Raw genomic sequence first — 20,933 nt, 5'->3', positions numbered from 1 at the left:
CTCATAATGGGACAGTGAATGATATGGAGAAAGCTATCTCCTCAGCTCTTTGTGGTATCTAGACTAATAGACTCTGACTTGTGACATCCTTTATTGTAAACCAGATACAGATTTATAAAGTCATTTAAAAAAATAGATATGGGAAGAAGTTCTCTGGTGATTTGCCTTAAATCAGCAACAAATGTAAAAGATCCTGTTATCTTGGTCAGTTATCAAATTGTAATATGAGGATAATACCTACTCTTACCTTTCTTTTCGTAAATTAATTTTTAAAAAAGTGGTCCTCAGACTTTCCTGTCAAGAAACCCTGTGATATTTGATCATATCTCATGGTACTTTTCCCATAGTTATGTGTACATTTCTGCTCTGAAAGTCAGTAATTCTTAACATAAGCTTTCTTTCTGGGTTTTGTTCTTTCTTCCTTTCCTGGAAATAGCTTCCAGATGGGAATTTTTTTTTTTTTTTTTTTCCCCAAACCTCAAGTCCTTATGTTTTACCATTTTTTTGACCTATTATCTTTTTTTCTAAGTTTCATTTTTGGCTTAGGTACTCTGCTTTTAGAATTTTATTACTCTGTGATATATACTGAAAATGCTTGGCAACTGTTGTGAGGCTGCACAGTAATTTTGCTAATGATGCTGTGCCCTGGACTTCTTTGGCACTCCCAGTTCTTTGAGGAATCATCTTCCTTCATTATGTTCCTTCTTTCTTACTCCTTTAGGTTTATTTAGAAGATAGCAAGAACTACATGGTTGCTCAGTTTAATTCCTGTATCACCTCTACTGAAAAAATAGTAAAAAGACAAACTTGCTTGATATTTTTTTGAATTAAAGTGGATTTGTATAATATTTAATTAGGCTTTTTTTCTCATTATTCTTTTGTAGTTTTCTAAATTAAGCCACATGCCTTTCACCCATATAATGTCATGGCCCAAGGTAGTGTTTCTGTCCATAAGGTCTTTTCCTTGGGAGTGCTGGTTTTGGGTATGCCAGAGTTTCTGTACCTACGTGTTCTCTTCCTTGATACTTAAGGATTTGTTGATAAAATGCTTTCAATTGTTTGTTTTATGAGACATTCACTTGGTCCTTGAGATTAAGATGATTGTTCTCAAGAGTAACTTGGTTCCCTAGTATCCTTCTGCTTCTTCTTTTCTTGTCATCATTTCTGTAAATAAGGGAATCTGGTAGGTTTTCCTGTAGAATTTTATATTCCATGAGATTTATTTGAGGCATTGTATTTGCCTTCAATTTTTGTCCCAAGTTATGTAAAATTTTACATTTAAAAAATGTGAAATCCGGGGACTAAGTAGAAGGGAAAGAATGATTCTACTAAATTTTAATAGATTTGTAGAGTTGCCGTGAGGATTAAATGAGTTAAGGGTGTTCAGTGAATACTGTTGGAGGCTCTTGCTTTTCCTGTTGTGATTATTATACTTGTTATTTTCTCCCTTCATTCCTCCTTTTCCCCTTTGCATCGTTGCTCTTGATGTGCTGCAGGCTGTTGAGTGAGACAGCAGCTACCTCTCTTGGTCCAAGTTACCAGGTCTGGCTGAATGGGTTCCCACCCAAGTTTCCGGCCGCTATATTGGTTGGCACATGCCTGATGCTCACACAGTGTGACATTCTGGTTGGGTTTCACAATGTAGGGAGTAAGGGGAGAAGCAGGACAGCAAGGAAGTATATAAACTAAGGCGAGAGGGGGCTTTCTGGAGCCAAGGACAGTTTCTCATAGGTAGGATTACTGAGACAAAAATATTAATCAAAACGAATTAGTGTAAAAACATTAATCAAGACAATTAGTGCCACTCACTCTATTTTTCAGCTCTTCCTTTCAGTCCGGGTGTGAAATATTAGCATTCAGGTTGATGATGGACTCGCGTAAGCCTCATTTACTACTGGGAACATTCGCCCGAGTCAGCTTTTTAAAATCTGTTGAGTACTTTCTCAACTCCGAGATGCTCCTTGTGCTTTGTTTACCATATTCTCTTATGGCCTTTTTCTGCTGATGGGGATGGAGCAGGGGAAGGTGCTGGTTGAAAGCACTCAGATAAGCTTACCGTGTATGGACGGCTGTATGGGCACAGATGTTTGGAGTCAGCTGATAATTTTAAATAATCTCTGTCTCATTGTATTAAATACATTTGCACATGTTCAGTGTTTGCCTAACTTTAATCTGAAATACCATGTGAAAAAGTTCGGTGTATAAGAAGCATTGCAGTAACAAGGAGAGTAGCTTAATGGTTTTTGCCTGCTTCGTATGCCAGCTGCTGTTTAACTGTTTTAATATTATTTATTTACGCAAACACCCATATGTGTGTATATGTGTTTGTACACACATATATGTGTATATACATATGGACACACACACATGAATTTATTTAATTCTCAAAACAGCATTATGAAAGTGGCACTTCTGTTATTATTCCCATTTTACAGTGAGGAAACCAAGGCACAGAGAGGATAAGTAATTTACCCAACATAGCACAGGTAGTGAGTGGCAGAGCTAGAATCTAAACCCAAGTAGCTGTGCCACAGTCTAAATCACTACTCTGTAGTACTTCTCAGTGCTCAGTCCTTAACGCCAAACAAATGATAATCATAGTAAAGAAGTCCAAAATTATCTTACTACAAGAAAATCTAAGAACAATACACAGTTGACCTTTGGACAGTGCTGGTTTGAACTGTGTGGGGCTAGTTATACATGGATATTTCTAATAGAAAATACTGCAGTGCTACACGACTGGATGGTTGGTTGAATCCCCAGATGCAGAGGAACCATGGACATGGCAGGGCAGCTGTAAATTATACTTGGATTAACCCCTACCTTGTTCAGGGGTCAACTGTAATTTAAAAAATGGAACCTTGTTTGTGTTTCATAGCATATATGGGCCTTTGTTTGGGATTTGGCTGTTTCTGTTTGTTAAGTAGAGAGTTTAGTTGTCTGGATGTTTATGTGACAAACATCTTTGTGACTCCCTGCATTTCGTCCTGCATTAGTGAGCATCCAGCAAGTATGTCCACTGGATTTACTGTTCCTCACCTGGGAACCTGTATCAGCTAATCCCCAAAAGTCTGTGAGTGGCCTTTCACAGTGGCCCTGCAGGTAACTTTGTGGTCCAGGAATTTATTTCAACCACCAAACTCACTGTTGTGACTCATCATGTAAGGCTTTTATCTTTCCTTATTAGGTATTGGAAATTAAGGAAGCTAACTTGGAAATGTTTTCCACACAGGAACTCATTAAATGAGACTGATATCTTGGTGCTGGAGAAAAAGAAGCAGGATTTCATGGACCATTTTACGTCACTGCCTTGAAGGATGCTTGACACATGGGGACTGAATACCCGTATAAAGGATTAACAAGTAGAATACCTTAGGTTTAGGATGTAGGAAAATGTGTAGGGAGTATTTGATTTTGACTTTTTTAGAAGGTAAATTCTGCTAAGATGTAGAGAGTGGCACTATTTGGGCTTGCCTAGGAACTCGAGGACTAATTCCCACATTTAGGGAACAAAGATGGAAAGAAGGAACCTTAGTAATTTTTAAATTTGGTGATTGGATTGATTATACTTACTTCAGTAGGCCATTAAATTGTCATAACCACCAGGTAAATTGTGGATTAAATACTGTAAATATTATTTGTAAATATTTTAGTATCATTCATCTCCATTCCTCTTATCAAGAGTAATTGATTATTATAATTGACACAATTATTATCATTTGAATGAGAGCAGAAGGATCCTCCCACTCTAATGATGTGATAGAAAAGAGCAAGGAAATACATTTTTGAGATACACTGTTTTGAATGTTAGGGGGTATTAAATATTCCTGGATCAGAATCCACAGAGCACAACATTAATACTTACTTTGCTTTAAAGTTTGAAGTCAATAACAGTTACTTTAATTTTTAACTTCTGCTATCTCAGAAACATAAAGGTTTAAAGGAAATAAAGGAAAGAACATGTTATTACATTTCTTGCTTTCTTTCATCACTTAGTATCTTTTTGTGATACATTAGAGATATTTCACAATGTTGGTAAAATATTTTCTACGAGCTTCCATGACTTCCAGTGGCTTAATCAGACTGGCTGTACGTGAGCTTCTAAACCAAGTGTTTTAGGCAGAAGTTTGCAATTTTATGAATATACTGGAAAACCTTACCTTTCTTAGCTTGAGAAGTTTCTATCCTCCTTAGGTAGCCACAGTCAGTTTCACTGGGTTTTGTAGGGAAATATCGACATCCGGCTGAGAAGTTCTTTCTAGTCCAAAGGAAAGTACTGAGTAATTATTTCTGTATTTCAGCATGTTACTATTATGGGAATTGCCTTCTGTGTTTTAAAGCATATTTGCAGTTCTGTGAGGCCCTGAGCATTTAGGTTATAGGAACATCTACATTGGGTGTTTTTTCTTTCATTATTAATGATATACTTAGTACAGTTATAGATTTTTTTCTTTAATAAATATGAACTTTGAGTTTCTGTGTTTATTTTAGCACACATTTTCAGAGATAAAATTCATTTGAATTTTAAAAGAAGTTTTAAGGCAGTTTAGTATTTTCAATACACACAGTCAGTCTGCACTGAGGTCCCCAAATAGCAGCTGTAATTTGGCTGGATTGAATTACTAAGTGTAAAGTAAAATTTCACATTTGAAGATTAAGTAAAAAGTAATTTTATACTATAACTATAAAATTTAATTACATATGAAGTTACTGTATTGTATTGTAAATATTGAATTCCAATTCCAAATTGGGCCCAATCATGAAGAGAATAATTAACTGACAGTTACATCTGATGTTACAGATACTACTGTACAAAGTGTGGTTTGACTTTAAAATATTCAGCAAGCTTGTATTTTGGAATTCGAGATTGCAAGAGACAGGTCTTTCCTGCACCCTACTGCCATGTGCAACCAGTGCCCAGCTCGTGGTAATAAGACCATTTTAGGAGTTTTCCTAAGGATAAATTGAAGAGAGCAGAACTTGTAGTTAGAAGTGAAAGAGTACATATGTATTTATCATTGCTACCGCAGTAATAGCACTAGAGTTACCACAAAAGACAAAAAATGAATAAACTTACGTGGCCAAGGGGAGGTGGAGACAAGGTAGTTGTGTGTGGCTGAGGCATCACATGTTGGAGGATGATGGTAGAGTGGTGACTGCTGAGGGGACCAGAGCAGGGGGTGGCAGCCAGAGGCCTCCTGATGCACCTCCCAGACTTGGAAAGCACCCTGACTTAGAGTCACCAGCACTGTCTGAGGTTGGGTCAGGGGAAGTGGAACAAGTTTGGAGCTAAAAACTGTAAACTGTGTACTTTGACTCCCAGATCTTTCCCCTTCATCCCCTCCTGCACAGGAGAACATAGATTTATACATTCTCTGGACAAATTGAACTCTGCCTTGGGATGCCTGTCCCAGGGAGGATGGTGAGGCTCTGGTCTGACAGCAGGAAGATGAAGGGACATCAGAATTCCTGAAGCTCACGCCAGCCCCAATCAGGGGATGCTTTTCTTGGGAGTATAGTACAGTCACAGCATGGAATTTGATGACCTACTTTGAGCTCAGCAGTTGGCAGGTGACACCCAAGCTCATAGAACTTGAGTATTTGACTGCCTCATTTTGAAATGTGAGGGGCTGCCAAGAGTCAGATGTTGGGGGAAAGCCTCTGTCATTAAAGCCACACCCAAACGACAGGAAAAAGGAACTTAGGGGAAACAGAGAAAAATGATACATAATATTATATCTATCAGAGATGTGGGAAAATAATTGCATCTTTGAAACAAGAAAATGCTATAAAAAATCAGATTCAGAGAATAAGAGATCATCTTGGAAATTAAAAATATGATATCAGAAACTGAGAGATTGAATATAAGAGAGTTAAGTTCTTATTCACTATAATAAACATTCTGTAAATAATGTCTGACAATCAGAAAAGAGCAGTGTAAACTTAGTATTTAGAAATGTATAAATGAATGTCAGAATAGATAGATAACAGATGAAAGGGGGCAGCCTCTTGAAAGCAAGACTGAAGCAGGACTACTGAATTTTGTTGTAGTCCTATCTGATTTAAAAAACGATGTGCATTTATTACTTTGGTAAAAATTGATAAATACATAACGAGAGATTTACTTTGGAAATCATTTTGTTGAAAAAATTTATTGACAGGATAGAAGATGCGACACAATATTACTCTTTGGCAATCCCGGAAGTAGTATGGTCCCCTAAATTTTTTTAGTAGCTGTCTTTTCTCAGCACCCGATTTCTTGCTGCAGTTAGGTATGGTTATCCTAACATTTTCTATAGCTTCTGCCAGGCCTGACAAGCTTCGTGGCTTTTGAAATCATTTATCGTGCATGTGAATTGCAAATATCCAGATTATTTTGAGACAAGCTTCTCACATTACAACCACATACTTTCCATGTTGCTAGTGATTATGGGAAGATTTTCTGTTACGCATTGCACAGGTTGTGGTTGTAATGGAACACAAATGTAAGGAATGGGACTTTTTTTTAAAAGGAATTCCTTTATTTTTATTATTTATTTATTTATTTATTCATTTTTGGCTGTGTTGGGTCTTCGTTTCTGTGCGAGGGCCTTCTCTAGTTGCGGCAAGCGGGGGCCACTCCTCATCGCGGTGCGTGGGCCTCTCACTATCGCGGCCTCTCTTGTTGCGGAGCACAGGCTCCAGACGCGCAGGCTCAGTAATTGTGGCTCACGGGCCCAGTTGCTCCGCGGCATGTGGGATCTTCCCAGACCAGGGCTCGAACCCGTGTCCCCCGCACTGGCAGGCAGACTCTCAACCACTGTGCCACCAGGGAAGCCCCCGGACATTTTAAATGAACACGAAGAGCATGCAGACCTTCAAGCTGAAATGGTCTCTTTGCAGCATTTCCTGACTTAGAAATCATTTTTAGAGGTAAGTGTCGTCCTTCGGCTCTTCCCTCTCCCTTGTAACCATGGATGGCTGTTGTGGTAACATGGACCTTTACAGAATTTTAGAGCTGGAAGATGCCTTAAGGGACCATCTAGTCCACTTCTGTTGCCTGATAATTGACAAAATTCATTCAAGGATGGTGGGGGAAATGACTTTCCCAGGATTACACAAGACTCAGTGTTCTTTCTGCTTCTCTGGGCTACCTGGACTTCAGGGAAATGTCTTACTCACTTTCCTTCAAATCTCATTTCGTTGTTGATGGTTGTCTGATGGATTTGTGTCTGAAAAGAGACAGATTTCCAGGAAATATTCTGGTGGGCAGGGTGGGGTGTGTGGACTTCTTGAAGGATTTTAGGTTTATATTTACTGTGTTAGGGGGTTTTGTTAATTTCCTGAAAGAGATGTGACATGTGCTTGTGGATTAAAACAGGCAGATCTTGGGCTTGAAGTCTTCAGTTTTAGCATAAACAGGGAGAGGGTGACAGAGAGGGGAAACACGAGAAGGAACAACAGAGCAGGGGTGCAAGGGCCGTTCTTTCCCATTATTTTCCTTTTGGTGGGGGAGACTGAGAAGTAATTTGTGTGAAAGAAAAGCTGTGGTGTTTAGTCTTCCAGAGCAATCTTTACAGTGCGGCTGGGACCTGCTGGCTGCCATCAAGGTTCATGCAAAATTGGACTTTTGTACCTTCTCTGAACCTTTTTCCACTGACCCAGCCCTTAGATGTTGTTCACGGGCCTTCTGACTCCATCCAAGCCTGCCCTCTCCCAGAGCTCCTTTTTTTCTTGGAGTGTTGTGGGTATTAATGGTTGGCTGATTAAAGCAACTCACCGTAAGTGTGTTAATGATTACTCTGTTACTTCTTCTGGAGGGTATGTGCATATTCTCACAGAGCTGTTATAGACATAAGATGAGGTGAACCTTCAATTGGTAGGTTGTAACTATGGAAATACCTGGTAGAAGTTGGAGTGTGATATGTTTTGTAATCCTACCTGCCTAGTGTCCTTACTTTGCAAACCCCAGGGGCTTAGTGGCTCAAAGATGAGTCTTTCTGGAAGAAAGTTGGAGAAGTTTCATCATTATCAAGAATACGTTGAAATAGTGCTCAACATCACTAATTATCAGGGAAATGCAGATCAAAACCACAGTAAGATATCTCAAACCTGTTAGAATGGCTGTTATCATAAAGACAAGAAATAATAACTGTTGGTGATGATGTGGAGAAAAGAGAACCCTTGTGCACTGTTGGTGGGAATGTAAATTGATGCAGCCACTATGGAAAACAGTATGGAGGTTCCCCCCAAAATTAAAAACAGAACTGCCATATGATCTAGCAATTCCACTTACGGGAATATATCCAAAGGAAATGAAATCAGTATCTCCAAGAGATATCTGCACCCCCATGTTCTTTGTAGCATTTTTGACAATAGCCAAGACACAGAAACAACCTAAATGTCTACTGACACATAAATAAAGAAGATGGGAGATATATATATATATATATATATATGAATATTATTCCGCCATAAAAAGGAAGGAAATCCTGCCATTTGTGACAACATGGGTAAACCTTGAGGGCATTATGCGAAGTGAAATAAGTCAGACAGAGGGGGACAAATACTGTGTGATCTCACTTATATGTGGAATCTAAAAAAAAAGAAAGAAAAAACCCCCCACCTGAACTCAAAGATACAGAGAACAGATTGGTGATTATAGGGGCAGGGTGTTGGGGGTGGTGGGGTAGATGGATGAAGGTGGTCAAAAGCTACAAAAATAAATCCTGGAGATTTAATGCACAGCATGGTGACACTAGTTAACAATACTGTATTGTGTATTTGAAAGTTGATAAGAGAGTAGATCTTGAAATTCTTATCACAAGAAAAAAAATTGTAAGTGTGTGTGGTGATGGATGGTAACTAAACTTTTTATTGTGGTAATCATTTTGTAGTACATACATATATCAATTATTTGTGTTGTACACGTAAAACTAATGTAATGTTATATGTCGATTATATCTCAAAAAAAAGAATATGTCAAGGATATCTGTTAGTTGAACCGTACAGTAACTATTAAACTTGTGAACGTCCCTTGAGAATTTCTTCTTTAAAAGTTGTTTTATACTAAAACTACTGAAATACGTATTTTTATTTATTATAAAAAATAACTTCTTAATTTGATAATTCTGTTTATTTTAAATCATCTTTCCTTTAGAAGTGTTTTATTCATTTTCCCAGTGAGTAAAAATAAGTTCAACTCATTAAAAATAGAATATAAGTGTTCCTCGATTCATGAAATGTTTATATCTTATGATGAGGGTGTAGATTAGGGTTTTTATTCTTTATCATCACATCCCTTCCTTTTTTGCCCATGGACCCCCTTTGGTAGTTTGGTGAATCCAAACAAATTTTTTTTTTAAAGTTTTTAATTTTTTTTAATTTTGGGAATTTTTTTTTATTGGAGTATAGTTTTTTTTTCTTTTTAAAGCACATATGGGTTTCACGTTATATTTCTTTTTTAAAAAAATTAATTAATTTTTGGCTGCGTTGGGTCTTCATTGCTGCCCGCGGGCTTTTTCTAGTTGCGGTGAGCGGGGGGCTACTCTTTGTGGTGCGCGGGCTTCTCATTGTGGTGGCTTCTCTTTGTTGCGGAGCACGGGCTCTAGGCCCGCGGGCTTCAGTAGTTGCCGCACGTGGGCTCAGTAGTTGTGGCTCGCGGGCTCTAGAGTGCAGGCCCAGTAGTTGTGGTGCACTGGGCTTAGTTGCTCCGCGGCATGTGGGATCTTCCCGGACCAGGGCTCGAACCTGTGTCCCCTGCATTGGCAGGTGGATTCTTAACCACTGCACCACCAGGGAAGTCCCTATTGGAATATAGTTGATTTACAATGTTGTATTAGTTTCAGGTGTACAGCAAAGTAAATCAGTTATACATATACATATATCCACTCTTTTTTAGATTCTTTTCCCATATAGACCATTACAGAGTTTTCAGAGGAGTTCCCTGTGCTATACAGTAGGTCCTTATTAGTTATCTGTTTTATATATAATAGTGTGTATATATCAATCCCAATCTCCCAGTTTATTCCTTCCCTTATTTACCCCCTGGTAACCATAAGTTTGTTTTCTACATCTGTGACTCTGTTTCTGTTTTGTAAATAAGTTCATTTGTACAATTTTTTTAGATTCCACATATAAGCGATATGATATGATATTTGTGTTAAGAGTAATTTTACAGAGACGACAACTTGAAGTGGAAATAACTCTTTGTTGCGTGGCCCCCCCCAGGCCAGGCACTGTACTGGGCATGGTCAACAAAACTGATGAACACTCAGTGTTGGTGGCTGGCCTCTGCAGTGTGTAGACTAGTAGAAGAAACAGATACCAAACTGCAGAATATACAAAGAGTTGTTTCATAGCTTAGGGGATAAATGTCCTGCAGTGCTGTGATAGTGCGTCATGAGGGGGCTTCACGGGGCCTAGGCTGGGCTCTAGTGGTGAGGGAAGGCCTCCTTAAGGAAGCCAGATTTAAGTCGACACTCGGGTGTTGTCTGAGGGTGGAGCTTGGCCCACGGAAAACCTGGATGAGGGCAGTGATTGGGAATGAAGTGAGAAGAGGGCTGTGTGTTGAGGTTGGCAAAAAGATGCAGTTTGTATTTCACTCGGTAGTGTTTTTACTCCTGATTGAAGAGGCAGAGTTTACCTTTTAGCTTGACAGCATGTATTATTTAGTGTATTAATGGCTAGATCTCTAAAAGCTTTAGAGATTAGTTTAGAGTATATAGGTTGAAAAATTGATCGTAAAATTTATGAGAACAGGCTCTCTTGCAAGAGCTGGACACTTAAGAACGTTTTTTATCGTTTAATTCCTAAACATTATTCCTCACCCACGTTTTCATTTGGCACAAATGTAAGAAAAAACTAAGGAGAACTGAGGAAGCGCTAGGCTCCTCTGTGTTTGTAGAAATGCATATGCCTTCCTTACCTGGCTATTCCTAAGTAGGTAAGTGTTGTCGCACGTCTGGATTTTAAGGCGACAGGCTCCACAGCCTGGCAGAGGCTCAGATGGAGTAGAAGGGGATTGGGCTGTGTCACGGGGCAGGAATGCAACCATTCTGGTCAGGCCAGTTGGGGAGGGACTCCTCTCCCCACGATTCCCACACTGTTTGGCCCTGTTTTAAAATTTGACTCCAGCAAAGCACACTCTCCAGCCACATATCTTTGTGACTTCAGAAAGCATGCACGGTTGGTTTGTGAACCTGAACTACCTTTGGAGGACGTGCTGAGCCAGCAAGAAATGGAAGTGACAACCATGTCTACACATGGGGACGGCAAAGGGTCACAGGCAGGTAAAGAAGACTCACTTAGAATGTTATGGTTCCTTAAACTTTTGTGCATTGGTCGTAGAAAGGAAACCTCGGAATGACTCAGTGAGCCAAGAATTAGTGTGAAAATTACTGAGCAACAGATTCTAAATAACTTTGTCCTATGAGTGACCTTGGAATTTTTTAAAAAACATTTTCTTGTAAAAATATTATGAAAGAAGTTAGTTCCGTATAAAGAATCTTACAATGTGAGTCATTAGCGATATTTTGGAAATAGGATTTGCTCTGCTTGCTAGTTGTAGATCTTCCATAACAGGACAGAGCCACTGTCAGCTTTCGAGCCTAATACCTGGCCTGGCACTTCATGCATGCTTGTGGATTGTGAATGGATTGGAGCCCATATCTAATGACACTCTGAAAATTATTCCATCACTGCTCTGTGATGCCAGAAGATTTGTCCCAAAGTGTTTGTTGTATGGAAATCATATGGGGATAGAAATCATCTTGCCCTCCCCCCCAGACTATAAATGGGTTAATCAGTTGTAACGGTGGTGCTGTTCCAAACCTCCTAGGCTGAGTAATGAGTTGGCATTGGTGGCCCTTCTGCATTCATTTGTCCATTTCTGTCTCGGTTTGTTCCCTCACTCACTTGTTATTTATTGCGTGTCTGCTGGTGCCGAATTCCGGGATAGACTATTGGGAAACAGACAAATAAAGCAAGACCTCTGCTTAGCGGATTTTGAAACGAGCGATTCAGTGCCGAGTGTTAGTGGGTGTAATAGTGGCAAGTACTAGGTGCCGTGGGATCACGGATTAGGAGGGATTCATTTCTGGAGTTTTATTCTTCCCTGGAGAGCCAAGGGATGTTTCCCAGAGGAGGAACCTGCGAGATGGCAGAGGAGAGTGTGGAAGGGAGGGCTTCCAGGCCGAGGGGAAAGTGTGTGTCAGGGAAAAGTCATGTTGGACGAATTGCTTGGTGAGATGCCGCTTCCGCTTCCGTATTTATAAATTAGCCTCCTCTATCGCAGCCCATCGCCTCAGCAGTGGCCAGCGTGCAGCTCCGCAAACCACCTCTTTACAGACTCTTTCCTCTGCCTGGAATACCTCCCCTAGCTCTTGGCTAGCCCCGTCTACTATAATTGGGCATCGGATTAAATTGCACCTCTTCTGAGGTGTCTGCCCTGACTACCAATCTGAAGTAGATTCGTCCTGTTATTCCTACCATCCGTCCTGTTGCTTGCTTCAGCACACTTGTTACAATGCTAATTGCTTTGTTTAATTTGTTGCTAAGAGGTCGCTAGACTGTGATCTCCGTCAGGGCAGGGACCAGGATTTTCACCAGTGTGCCCATAGTGCTTTGCACAATGCCTGACCTGTAGGGATGATAGATCCTTGCAGATGAATGAATGGATGAATGAATGAATGAAAAGGCCTCACTTGAAAACCAATGATATTTGTAATGGACTTCCTATTCCAGTTTATTCCTTGAAGTTTGAGGTAATTCTTAACTAGGCACTTAGGATCTCAGCGAAGAATTTCATTCAAGACCTTTGGGTGTTTGTTACCTTGAGGTAAAAGAAAGGGGGAGTTTACTCTGGATCTTGGAAGGAGTGACTTGAAAAATCTAAGGATTCTTTAAATTGAATATACAGGGATGAGAGAAATTCTACTCAGAATACTTAAGCTGTAAACAAAAGAGAAATTCATGAATTTAAAGAAAATTGAATCAAATGTGTCATTAAATCAAGTCATACTTTATAGTCATTTTATATAATTATTTATTACACTACATTTTTATTTGTACTGCTTCGTTCTCTGATATGTCCTGATAATTTTGATGATTTATTCTTATCTGTGCTCTGAAACCCTATTTTTATAATTAATATCATTATCATTGTTTAAGCCCCTTATATAAATCAGTGATGTTCTCATACTGATAATTATTCTTTTTATTTAATACAGTATTCATATAACGTTCTCCATCTGTGGACTCAATTTCATTGCCATTTTCCTCCACTTTTTCTGTCAGTTTTTATTGCTCATAAAATGGCTTCATTTCTGGTTCATCTTACCCACATTCATATTTTTCTTATACATGTCACATATAGCACAAGATATTTTCCATAACATATTGTCAGCAGATTATTTTCATCATGTTAAAAGACTATACAACAAAATTTATTTTGTAAATTCTATAGTGATGGCAGGTGGAAACTGTTAGGTGAAATGGCATATTGAATGAAAGGAAAATCCAAAAGCTGATTGCTCAAATGATTATGATTGTTTTTCCCATTTGGTCTTCTCCAAATGAGAATTCCCTGTGTAGATCTGTTAATCCCAAGGGATGGCAGACAGGGCTTCTCAGCTTTAGCCAGGGGATGGGGTGGTTGGCACTTCCTGATATGTTTCTTTCTTTTTTTTTTTAAATTTATTTTTTATACAGCAGGTTCTTATTAGTTATCTATTTTATACATATTAGTACATACATGTCAATCCCAATCTCCCAGTTCATCCCACTACCCCCCCCACCCCCTGCCCCCGCTTTCCCCCCTTGGTGTCCATACGTTTGTTCTCTACATCTGTGTCTCTATTTCTGCCCTGCAAACTGGTTCATCTTACCACTTTTCTAGATTCCACATATATGCGTTAATATACGATATTTGTTTCTCTCTTTCTGACTTACTTCACTCTGTATGACAGTCTCTCGGTCCATCCACGTCTCTACAAATGACCCAATTTCGTTCCTTTTTGTATACGTGTACCACATCTTCTTTATCCATTCGTCTGTCGATGGGCATTTAGGTTGCTTCCATGACCTGGCTATTGTAAATAGTGCTGCAGTGAACATTGGGGTGCATGTTTCTTTTTGAATTATGGTTTTCTCTGGGTATATGCCCAGTAATGGGATTGCTGGGTCATATGGTAGTTCTATTTTTAGTTTTTTAAGGAACCTGCATACTGTTCTCCATAGTGGCTGTATCAATTTACATTCCCACCAACAGTGCAAGAGGGTTCCCTTTTCTCCACACCCTCTCCAGCATTTGCTGTTTGTAGATTTTCTGATGGTACCCTTTCTAACTGGTGTGAGGTGACACCTCATTGTAGTTTTGATTTGCATTTCTCTAATAATTAGTGATGTTGATCAGCTTTTCATGTACCTCTTGGCCATCTGTATGTCTTCTTTGGAGAAATGTCTATCTAGGTCTTCTGCCCATTTTTGGATTGGGTTGCTTGTTTTTTTAAATATTGCGCTGCATGAGCTGTTTATATATTTTGAAGATTAATCCTTTGTCCGTTGATTTGTTTGCAAATATTTTCTCCCATTCTGAGGGTTGTCTTTTCGTTTTGTTTATAGTTTCCTTTGCTCTGCAAAAGCTTTTAAGTTTCATTAGGTCCCATTTGTTTATTTTTGTTTTTATTTCCATTTCTCTAGAAGGTGGGTCAAAAAGAATCTTGCTGTGATTTATGTCATACAGAGTTCTACCTGTGTTTTCCTCTAAGAGTTTTGTAGTGTCTGGCCTTACATTTAGGTGTTTAATCCATTTTGAGTTTATTTTTGTGTATGGTGTTAGGGAGTGTTCTAATTTCATTCTTTTACATGTAGCTGTCCAGTTTTCCCAGCACCACTTATTGAAGAGACTGTCTTTTCTCCATTGTATATCCTTGCCTCCTTTGTCATAGATTAGTTGACCATAGGTGCGTGGGTTTATCTCTGGGCTTTCTATCCGGTTCCATTGATCTATATTTCTGTGTTTGTGCCAGTACCATATTGTCTTGATTACTGTAGCTTTGTAGTATAATCTGAAGTCAGGGAGTCTGATTCCTCCAGCTCCGTTTTTTTCCCTCAAGACTGCTTTGGCTATTCGGGGTCTTTTATGTCTCCATACAGATTTTAAGATTTTTTGTTCTAGTTCTGTAAAAAATGCCACTGGTAATTTGATAGGGATTGCATTGAAACTGTAGATTGCTTTGGGTAGTATAGTCATTTTCACAATCCTGATATGTTTCTATTTGCGATATCTCTTGCTCTTGGCTTCTGATTCCAGCCTTTTGTTCCCTTCTTGGAGAAACGGGGAAAAATACACGTACATACTCTTTTGAGGGTAAGATTTTGGTTATCTTTATTTGTGAAGGCAACTTTTAATTTACCTGCCTGTTTCATTCATTCATCCAATAAATGTTTATTGCCTACCTACTCCATCCCAGGCACTATGCTAGTCACTAGCACTAAAAAATATTTTATTATGACCAACATTTAAATTATTTTCGAGTAAAGTGTTTTAAGGAGAGCACAGTGTGAAAGAAGTCTCATGTCAGCAGAGAAACATTTTGTGTACTGTCTGGTAAATTTTTTGTTTTTTCAGAATTGCTACTGGCTAGGAAATGATGATGGCTTCCACTTCTGACAGCACTGCTAATGTTGGCTTTCTGTGCTTGCGCCCTTTGTGCTGCGGAGGCGAGAGGCGTTTGGAGAGTCTTAATTTCACCGGAACGCTGCACCTGTTGCTGGCTAGTCTTGCATGTGAAATCCAGAACCTAGAGTCACTTGCTTTCATTTCCCTTCCCTGCCCCCTCTTTCTGGCGTGGAGGGGCTCAGTTTAGTAACTCATATGAAAAGTAACCACCTTGCTCCTTCGGGGCTATGGTTTTAATGCCCTCGGGAGCGGAAGTGTCAGGGCCTTTTGTCATTCTGTTGTGGAAAGACACATCAGGCCTCAAGATCCTGCCGCTTGTGTTTGTGCCAGAGGTTGGGACTGGGGTGGGGTGCAGCTGCTATGGCTACTTGATACCTGGAAGCTGATTGCTGTTGAGGAACATGTACTTCCTCTTGCTTTCATATGGTTTTTGGCTATGACTTTGAGGAAGAGAGGAAATATTATATAGTATTGTTTACTCTCAGAAAAATAACTTTGAAACCTCTGGGCTTCACGTTGGTTCAGGCAGTGGTGTTGACAGCCAGCAAGCTGCTTCTAGAAGGCCCACAATGGGATGGGAGGAAAGACTTTGGGGCAGGGAGTTGGTTCAGAGGTTCAGAACACCCACGGCATGAATATGGTGTTTTACTCGGTGTCATGAAACCTTAGTTACCTCATTTTTCAAACAGGACTTGAGGTATCGACACAGCTTAACTTGTAAGACTTTTGCAGGCATCCATGAAAATAAATGTGAAAGAACTTTAAAGTTCAGAGGTCCCTAAAATTGGTCAGTTTTTACTGACCAAATTACATACTGTTGTTCCAATAGAAACACTGGTAGTTCCAGCCCTCTACTGGAACTTGGCAACCTCTGGGAAGTCATTTTTAGTGCAGTATTCCTAATTTAAAACCAAGTTTGTTCTATTGGCTCTGTTTCTAAATCTTTTATAGATAGACAGATTTACTCATGGATGTTCTCTGGAGGAGAAAGATTTTATGGAAAGTGGAGCTTTGGGTGAAATGGTACATAAATGGTCCCAACCTGCAAACTGTGGAATAGCTTGCTTACCATCAGGGACGGCCCTGGAATAAGGGCCTGGCTTTCTCCTCCTCTTCTTTCTGGATCACCGTTGTTTTCACTTTTGTACCTTCTGGTATTGTTTCCAAGTTCCACCCTCCCATCTTCCTCCCTGTTCTCTGTCACTTCTTAAAATATGTTAATAACAGGCTGTTTGTGCATTTATTGCCTTTGCCATGTTCAGTGCCCCCTTGTTTGGTAGCCGCTGCCCTCTCCTTTCCCCTTTTGCAGGCCCCGGCCTATCTCAGGGGCTGATCCCCGAGGCAGTGACAGCACCACACACACCCTCTGCAGCACTGGGGTTGCCTCACTCTGCTGGCCTGGGAACGGGTTCTCGTCTGCACTGCATGGAACAGAGTAGGTGCTCAGTAAACCAGTTAGCTGACTGGCTCCCACAGACCCAGAGCCCAGGAATCTTGTTCCTAAGTTGCATGGCTCATAAATTCTTGACCGATAACCTTTACTTGCATTCTCTGTACCTCACCTGGTTATTGCTTGCAAACTGTTTCTTCCTAGAAATCCTGGAACTGAAATACTCGAGGTCAGCTCCTTGGCATTGGTTCTGCCTCGTTATTGCCTGGATCCTTCATTTTCTCCCCATTCCCAGTCCTCAGCTGTCACAAGTAGGTGATTATGTCTCATTGCCATGGCCAGAGATATGACACATGGGAAGTGGGGTGGGTGTGCCCGTTAGTAGGCAGGACTATCTTTGTGTGGTTTCAGCTGCAGGCTGAATATGCAGATGACTCACGCAAGTTAATACCCATATCTAATGACTGGCCAACATCTTCAGATTCGCATAAGGGCCTAAGAGCTCCACAGGAAACATTGAATTGAGATTGTCACTGCAGGTGGCCAAGGAACAAAGTGTTATGGATGGCACATCTGGATTCATAGGCTGTTGTGCCCAATGGGACTCTTAGGTCACTTCTCCCACTAGATGTTTTTACTGCTAACAGCAAAGAATAGTCCCCATGTTTCTTTTCTTCACACCTTCCCATGAAGCTTGAGTGTTCTGGAACCTTCTAGAAACTAGAGAAGTTTCCCTCACAATGGCAGCAGATGTACTTCAAGAAAACTCACTGGCTGATCTTTGCTCCACAGCCCTGCAGCTTACCAATGAGATTGCCTCTACTTTTATAGCTCTTCCATTTCCAAATTAATCCTTCTTTTACATTCCCAAAAGCACCCTTCTCGCTAGGTCACAGCTCTCTAGTCCCTTTCTGCAATGCTGCGGTCTGCCCCAGAACTGGTATTTTTTAATCTAATTATTTATTTTTGGCTGCGCTGGGTTTTTGTTGCTGCATGTGGGCCTTCTCTAGCTGCAGGGAGCAGGGGCTACTCTTCATTGCGGTGCGTGGGCTTCTCATTGCGGTGGCTTCTCTTTGTTGTGGAGCACGGGCTCTAGGTGCATGGGCTTCAGTAGTTGTGGCACGCGGGCTCAGTAGCTGTGGCTCGTGGGCTCTAGAGTGCAGGCTCAGTAGTTGTGACACGTGGGCTTAGTTGCTCCACAGCATGTGGGATCTTCCCGGACCAGGGCCTGAACCCGTGTCCCCTGGGCTTAATTGCTCCGCAGCATGTGGGATCTTTCCGGACCAGGGCCTGAACCCGTGTCCCCTGCATTGGCAGGCAGATTCTTAACCACTGCGCCACCAGGGAAGTCCCCAGAACTGCTATTTTTGATTTTGGTTGTATCATAGACCGTGGCACCTCCTTTCTGCATCAGGCGGGCTTGTTGTGTAGGCTCTTTGGGTGTGAGAGACACCCAGGGTTCCTCTCACTGTCCTGGTCTTCCACATCAGCTCGTGTCTCTTCTTTCAGTAAATGCTCATTAAGTCCTTACAATGTTCCAGGCTCCATGCTAAAGGATGACAATACAAAGGTAAATGAGAAATGACAACACTTATTTTTCACCTGATTGATAAAAACAGAACATTTAGAAAATTCAGGAAAATTACTCCCTTTCTCTTTCCTTTTTGGTAATGTTTTTAAAATTCTCTTTCTTTGTAAAGCATTTGTGTTTTATTCATCACTTTTGATGTCTCCTTAAACAACGATTCCTGCTCCCTGAAGAACCATGGTGATAACCTTCCTTCCTTCTGCTAGAGTGAGGTGTTTGCTACCTGAGTGGCTGTCCCAGGGACCCCTGTCTTAAGCAGTAGGCACTGCAGAGTTCCAGGGCCCTGGCAGATTGGATCCTGGCTTTTACAGAGCAGTGGCATCACTTGGCATCCGTGCAGTGTTGGCCTGTTCTACCACGATTGCTGTCCGCCACCAGATACCTCACCTCTGTCGGTTCCAGGCAGTTGTCACTTCTGTTTGGAAGCAACACTGCCAGTGAGAAACCTGCTATGTGTGCACACGCACGTGCCCCCCCCCCCCCACACACACACTCACACACTCTGTTGTGAGAGGAGGGCCACCCTGGGAGGGAACCCTCCTCCCCTCTCTTGGTGTAGGAAGAGCACGGGTATACCTACTACCTCTCTCTCCCCACCTCATTATGGGGTTTGGTGGTGGTGTTCTTTACCTCTTACTCTCACTGCTTTTGTGCACTTTTCCTGAGATAATTGTAAGAAAGGTTATAATTTTATCTTGAAATACAATGTCTAGGAACTTTTCTTTTAATTCATCATTCCAAGTAAGTGTCTTTGCACCTTAGAAAACAAAACTAAAATACTGAAAATATGATTTCTTTCCTCTTTCATTGGCATGTTCCTTAATGTCTGCACTGGAGATCAGCCTTTGTGTGGTTGGGGTAAATTCTAAACTCTTTGATGGTGGGGATTTTTGTGTAGCTCTCTCTAACATAATTTTGTTGGTTATAATGTCATTCAATTCCATTAGTATACTAATATGGAAACAAAGGCATGGTTTCAGATTTTATTTATATCTTTGTGCTTTGGAAAAACAATATCTCATGAGAAATCATTCAGCCCATTAAATACCATCTTTGATGTTACTTTTTTGGGTTTGCTTGTTTTTAGAAAAGTTTTCCTGGCTTTCACTCTTTGTAATTGCAACAGTAGCATAGCAAGTATTTTTAGACATGTGTTCTTAGAATCATGTGAAAAATCTTTTTCATGTCAACATGTTGGATTTTGTTAGTAATCTTTAACGTGATCAAGAACTAAGGTAGAATTTCTTAGCTAGAAAAGAATGAGTTAAAAAAAAAATCCCAATACGTTCTTTGATGATTGGAGAAGCTATATTCTATATTTTTACTTAGGTGAAAATATTCAAGAGATTGAACTAAATGGCAGCTTCTTAAGGACGGAGACTATGCCTTTTTCATTTTTGTATTCTTCTTGGCTGTAGCACTGTTACAGTCAGAGGAGTTGGCTCAGTTGGTGGAGAGCCTTGTGAACTTCATGAAGATTAGACTCCAACCTCCTTCCTTGCATGGGAAATCTTTAAGGATTTTGAAGCTAGAGAGTTGCAAGTACTTTAGAAAGACCAATCTGGAGGCTCTGTGGGAGGGTGAATTGGAGTAAAGAGAGCCTGGAGGCAGAGGCAACATTGGAGGTGAAAGAGGATGTGGTGTGAAGGTGGGTGGGAGATGCATGAGGCCACGGATTTCATAGGTACAGGTCTACACTCCCTCATTTGCAGTTGTAATAGCTAAAAAGAGCTCTAAAAACTGAAAGGTATTTTCTTTGTAATTCATTTGATAGTAAAACCCGAGCTTGACCCGAGCTCATTTGGTGGCAAAATTGGACGTGAAGTGTTGGGATGCTTTTAAAATCTTTACTTATCCCACTCACCTCATAAAATACACATATTTACTGCAGAAGTATTAGTGTGTTTGATTAGGGGAAATTGCCCTGGATCTCACTGTTTTTGTTTTAATGTAATGTATAGCCTATGTGCAGTGTAACTTTTCTCAAATCGGAAAAGTTCTGATTTGGCAACACATCTGGTCTAAGGGTTTTGGCCAAGGGATTGTGAAACTCTATTTGACCTGTGTTTACAAGATAAGACTCACAGATTAGGTATGAAGAGCATTGTGGAGGAAATAAACATTTCTAGCCTGGAAGACTCAGTGGTTAATGATGAAACTACCTCATCAACATTAAAGAAAACAGGTCTTTTGGGGGGATCAGAAACATTCATTAGATAGTGAATGAAAGGATACATTTTTGAAGTGTTGCTTGTGTGCAGGATCTGGGATTGAATCATGAACCAGAAAAAGGG

General features: G+C 40.4%; 1 protein-coding gene across 4 annotated transcripts in view; it reads left to right on the top strand.

The window, feature by feature from the left end:
* UTRN (utrophin) overlaps positions 1-20,933 on the top strand; it is a 519,047-nt gene that overhangs the window by 33,098 nt on the left and 465,016 nt on the right. Inside the window, exon 1 of one of the 4 annotated variants that reach the window (XM_061207129.1) lies at positions 11,204-11,270. The exons of the other annotated variants lie outside the window; for them this stretch is intronic. Coding sequence (XP_061063112.1) covers positions 11,219-11,270 — 52 coding nt within the window. The 5' untranslated portion in view covers positions 11,204-11,218. Of the gene's footprint in view, positions 1-11,203; positions 11,271-20,933 lie in introns of those variants that run through there. 4 annotated transcript variants of the gene reach the window in all.

The sequence above is a fragment of the Eubalaena glacialis genome, chromosome 12, assembly GCF_028564815.1.
Source record: "Eubalaena glacialis isolate mEubGla1 chromosome 12, mEubGla1.1.hap2.+ XY, whole genome shotgun sequence".
Lineage (NCBI taxonomy): Eukaryota > Metazoa > Chordata > Mammalia > Artiodactyla > Balaenidae > Eubalaena > Eubalaena glacialis.
Note: the sequence above shows the minus strand (reverse complement) of the source record. Positions and strands in the feature narration are given on the sequence as shown.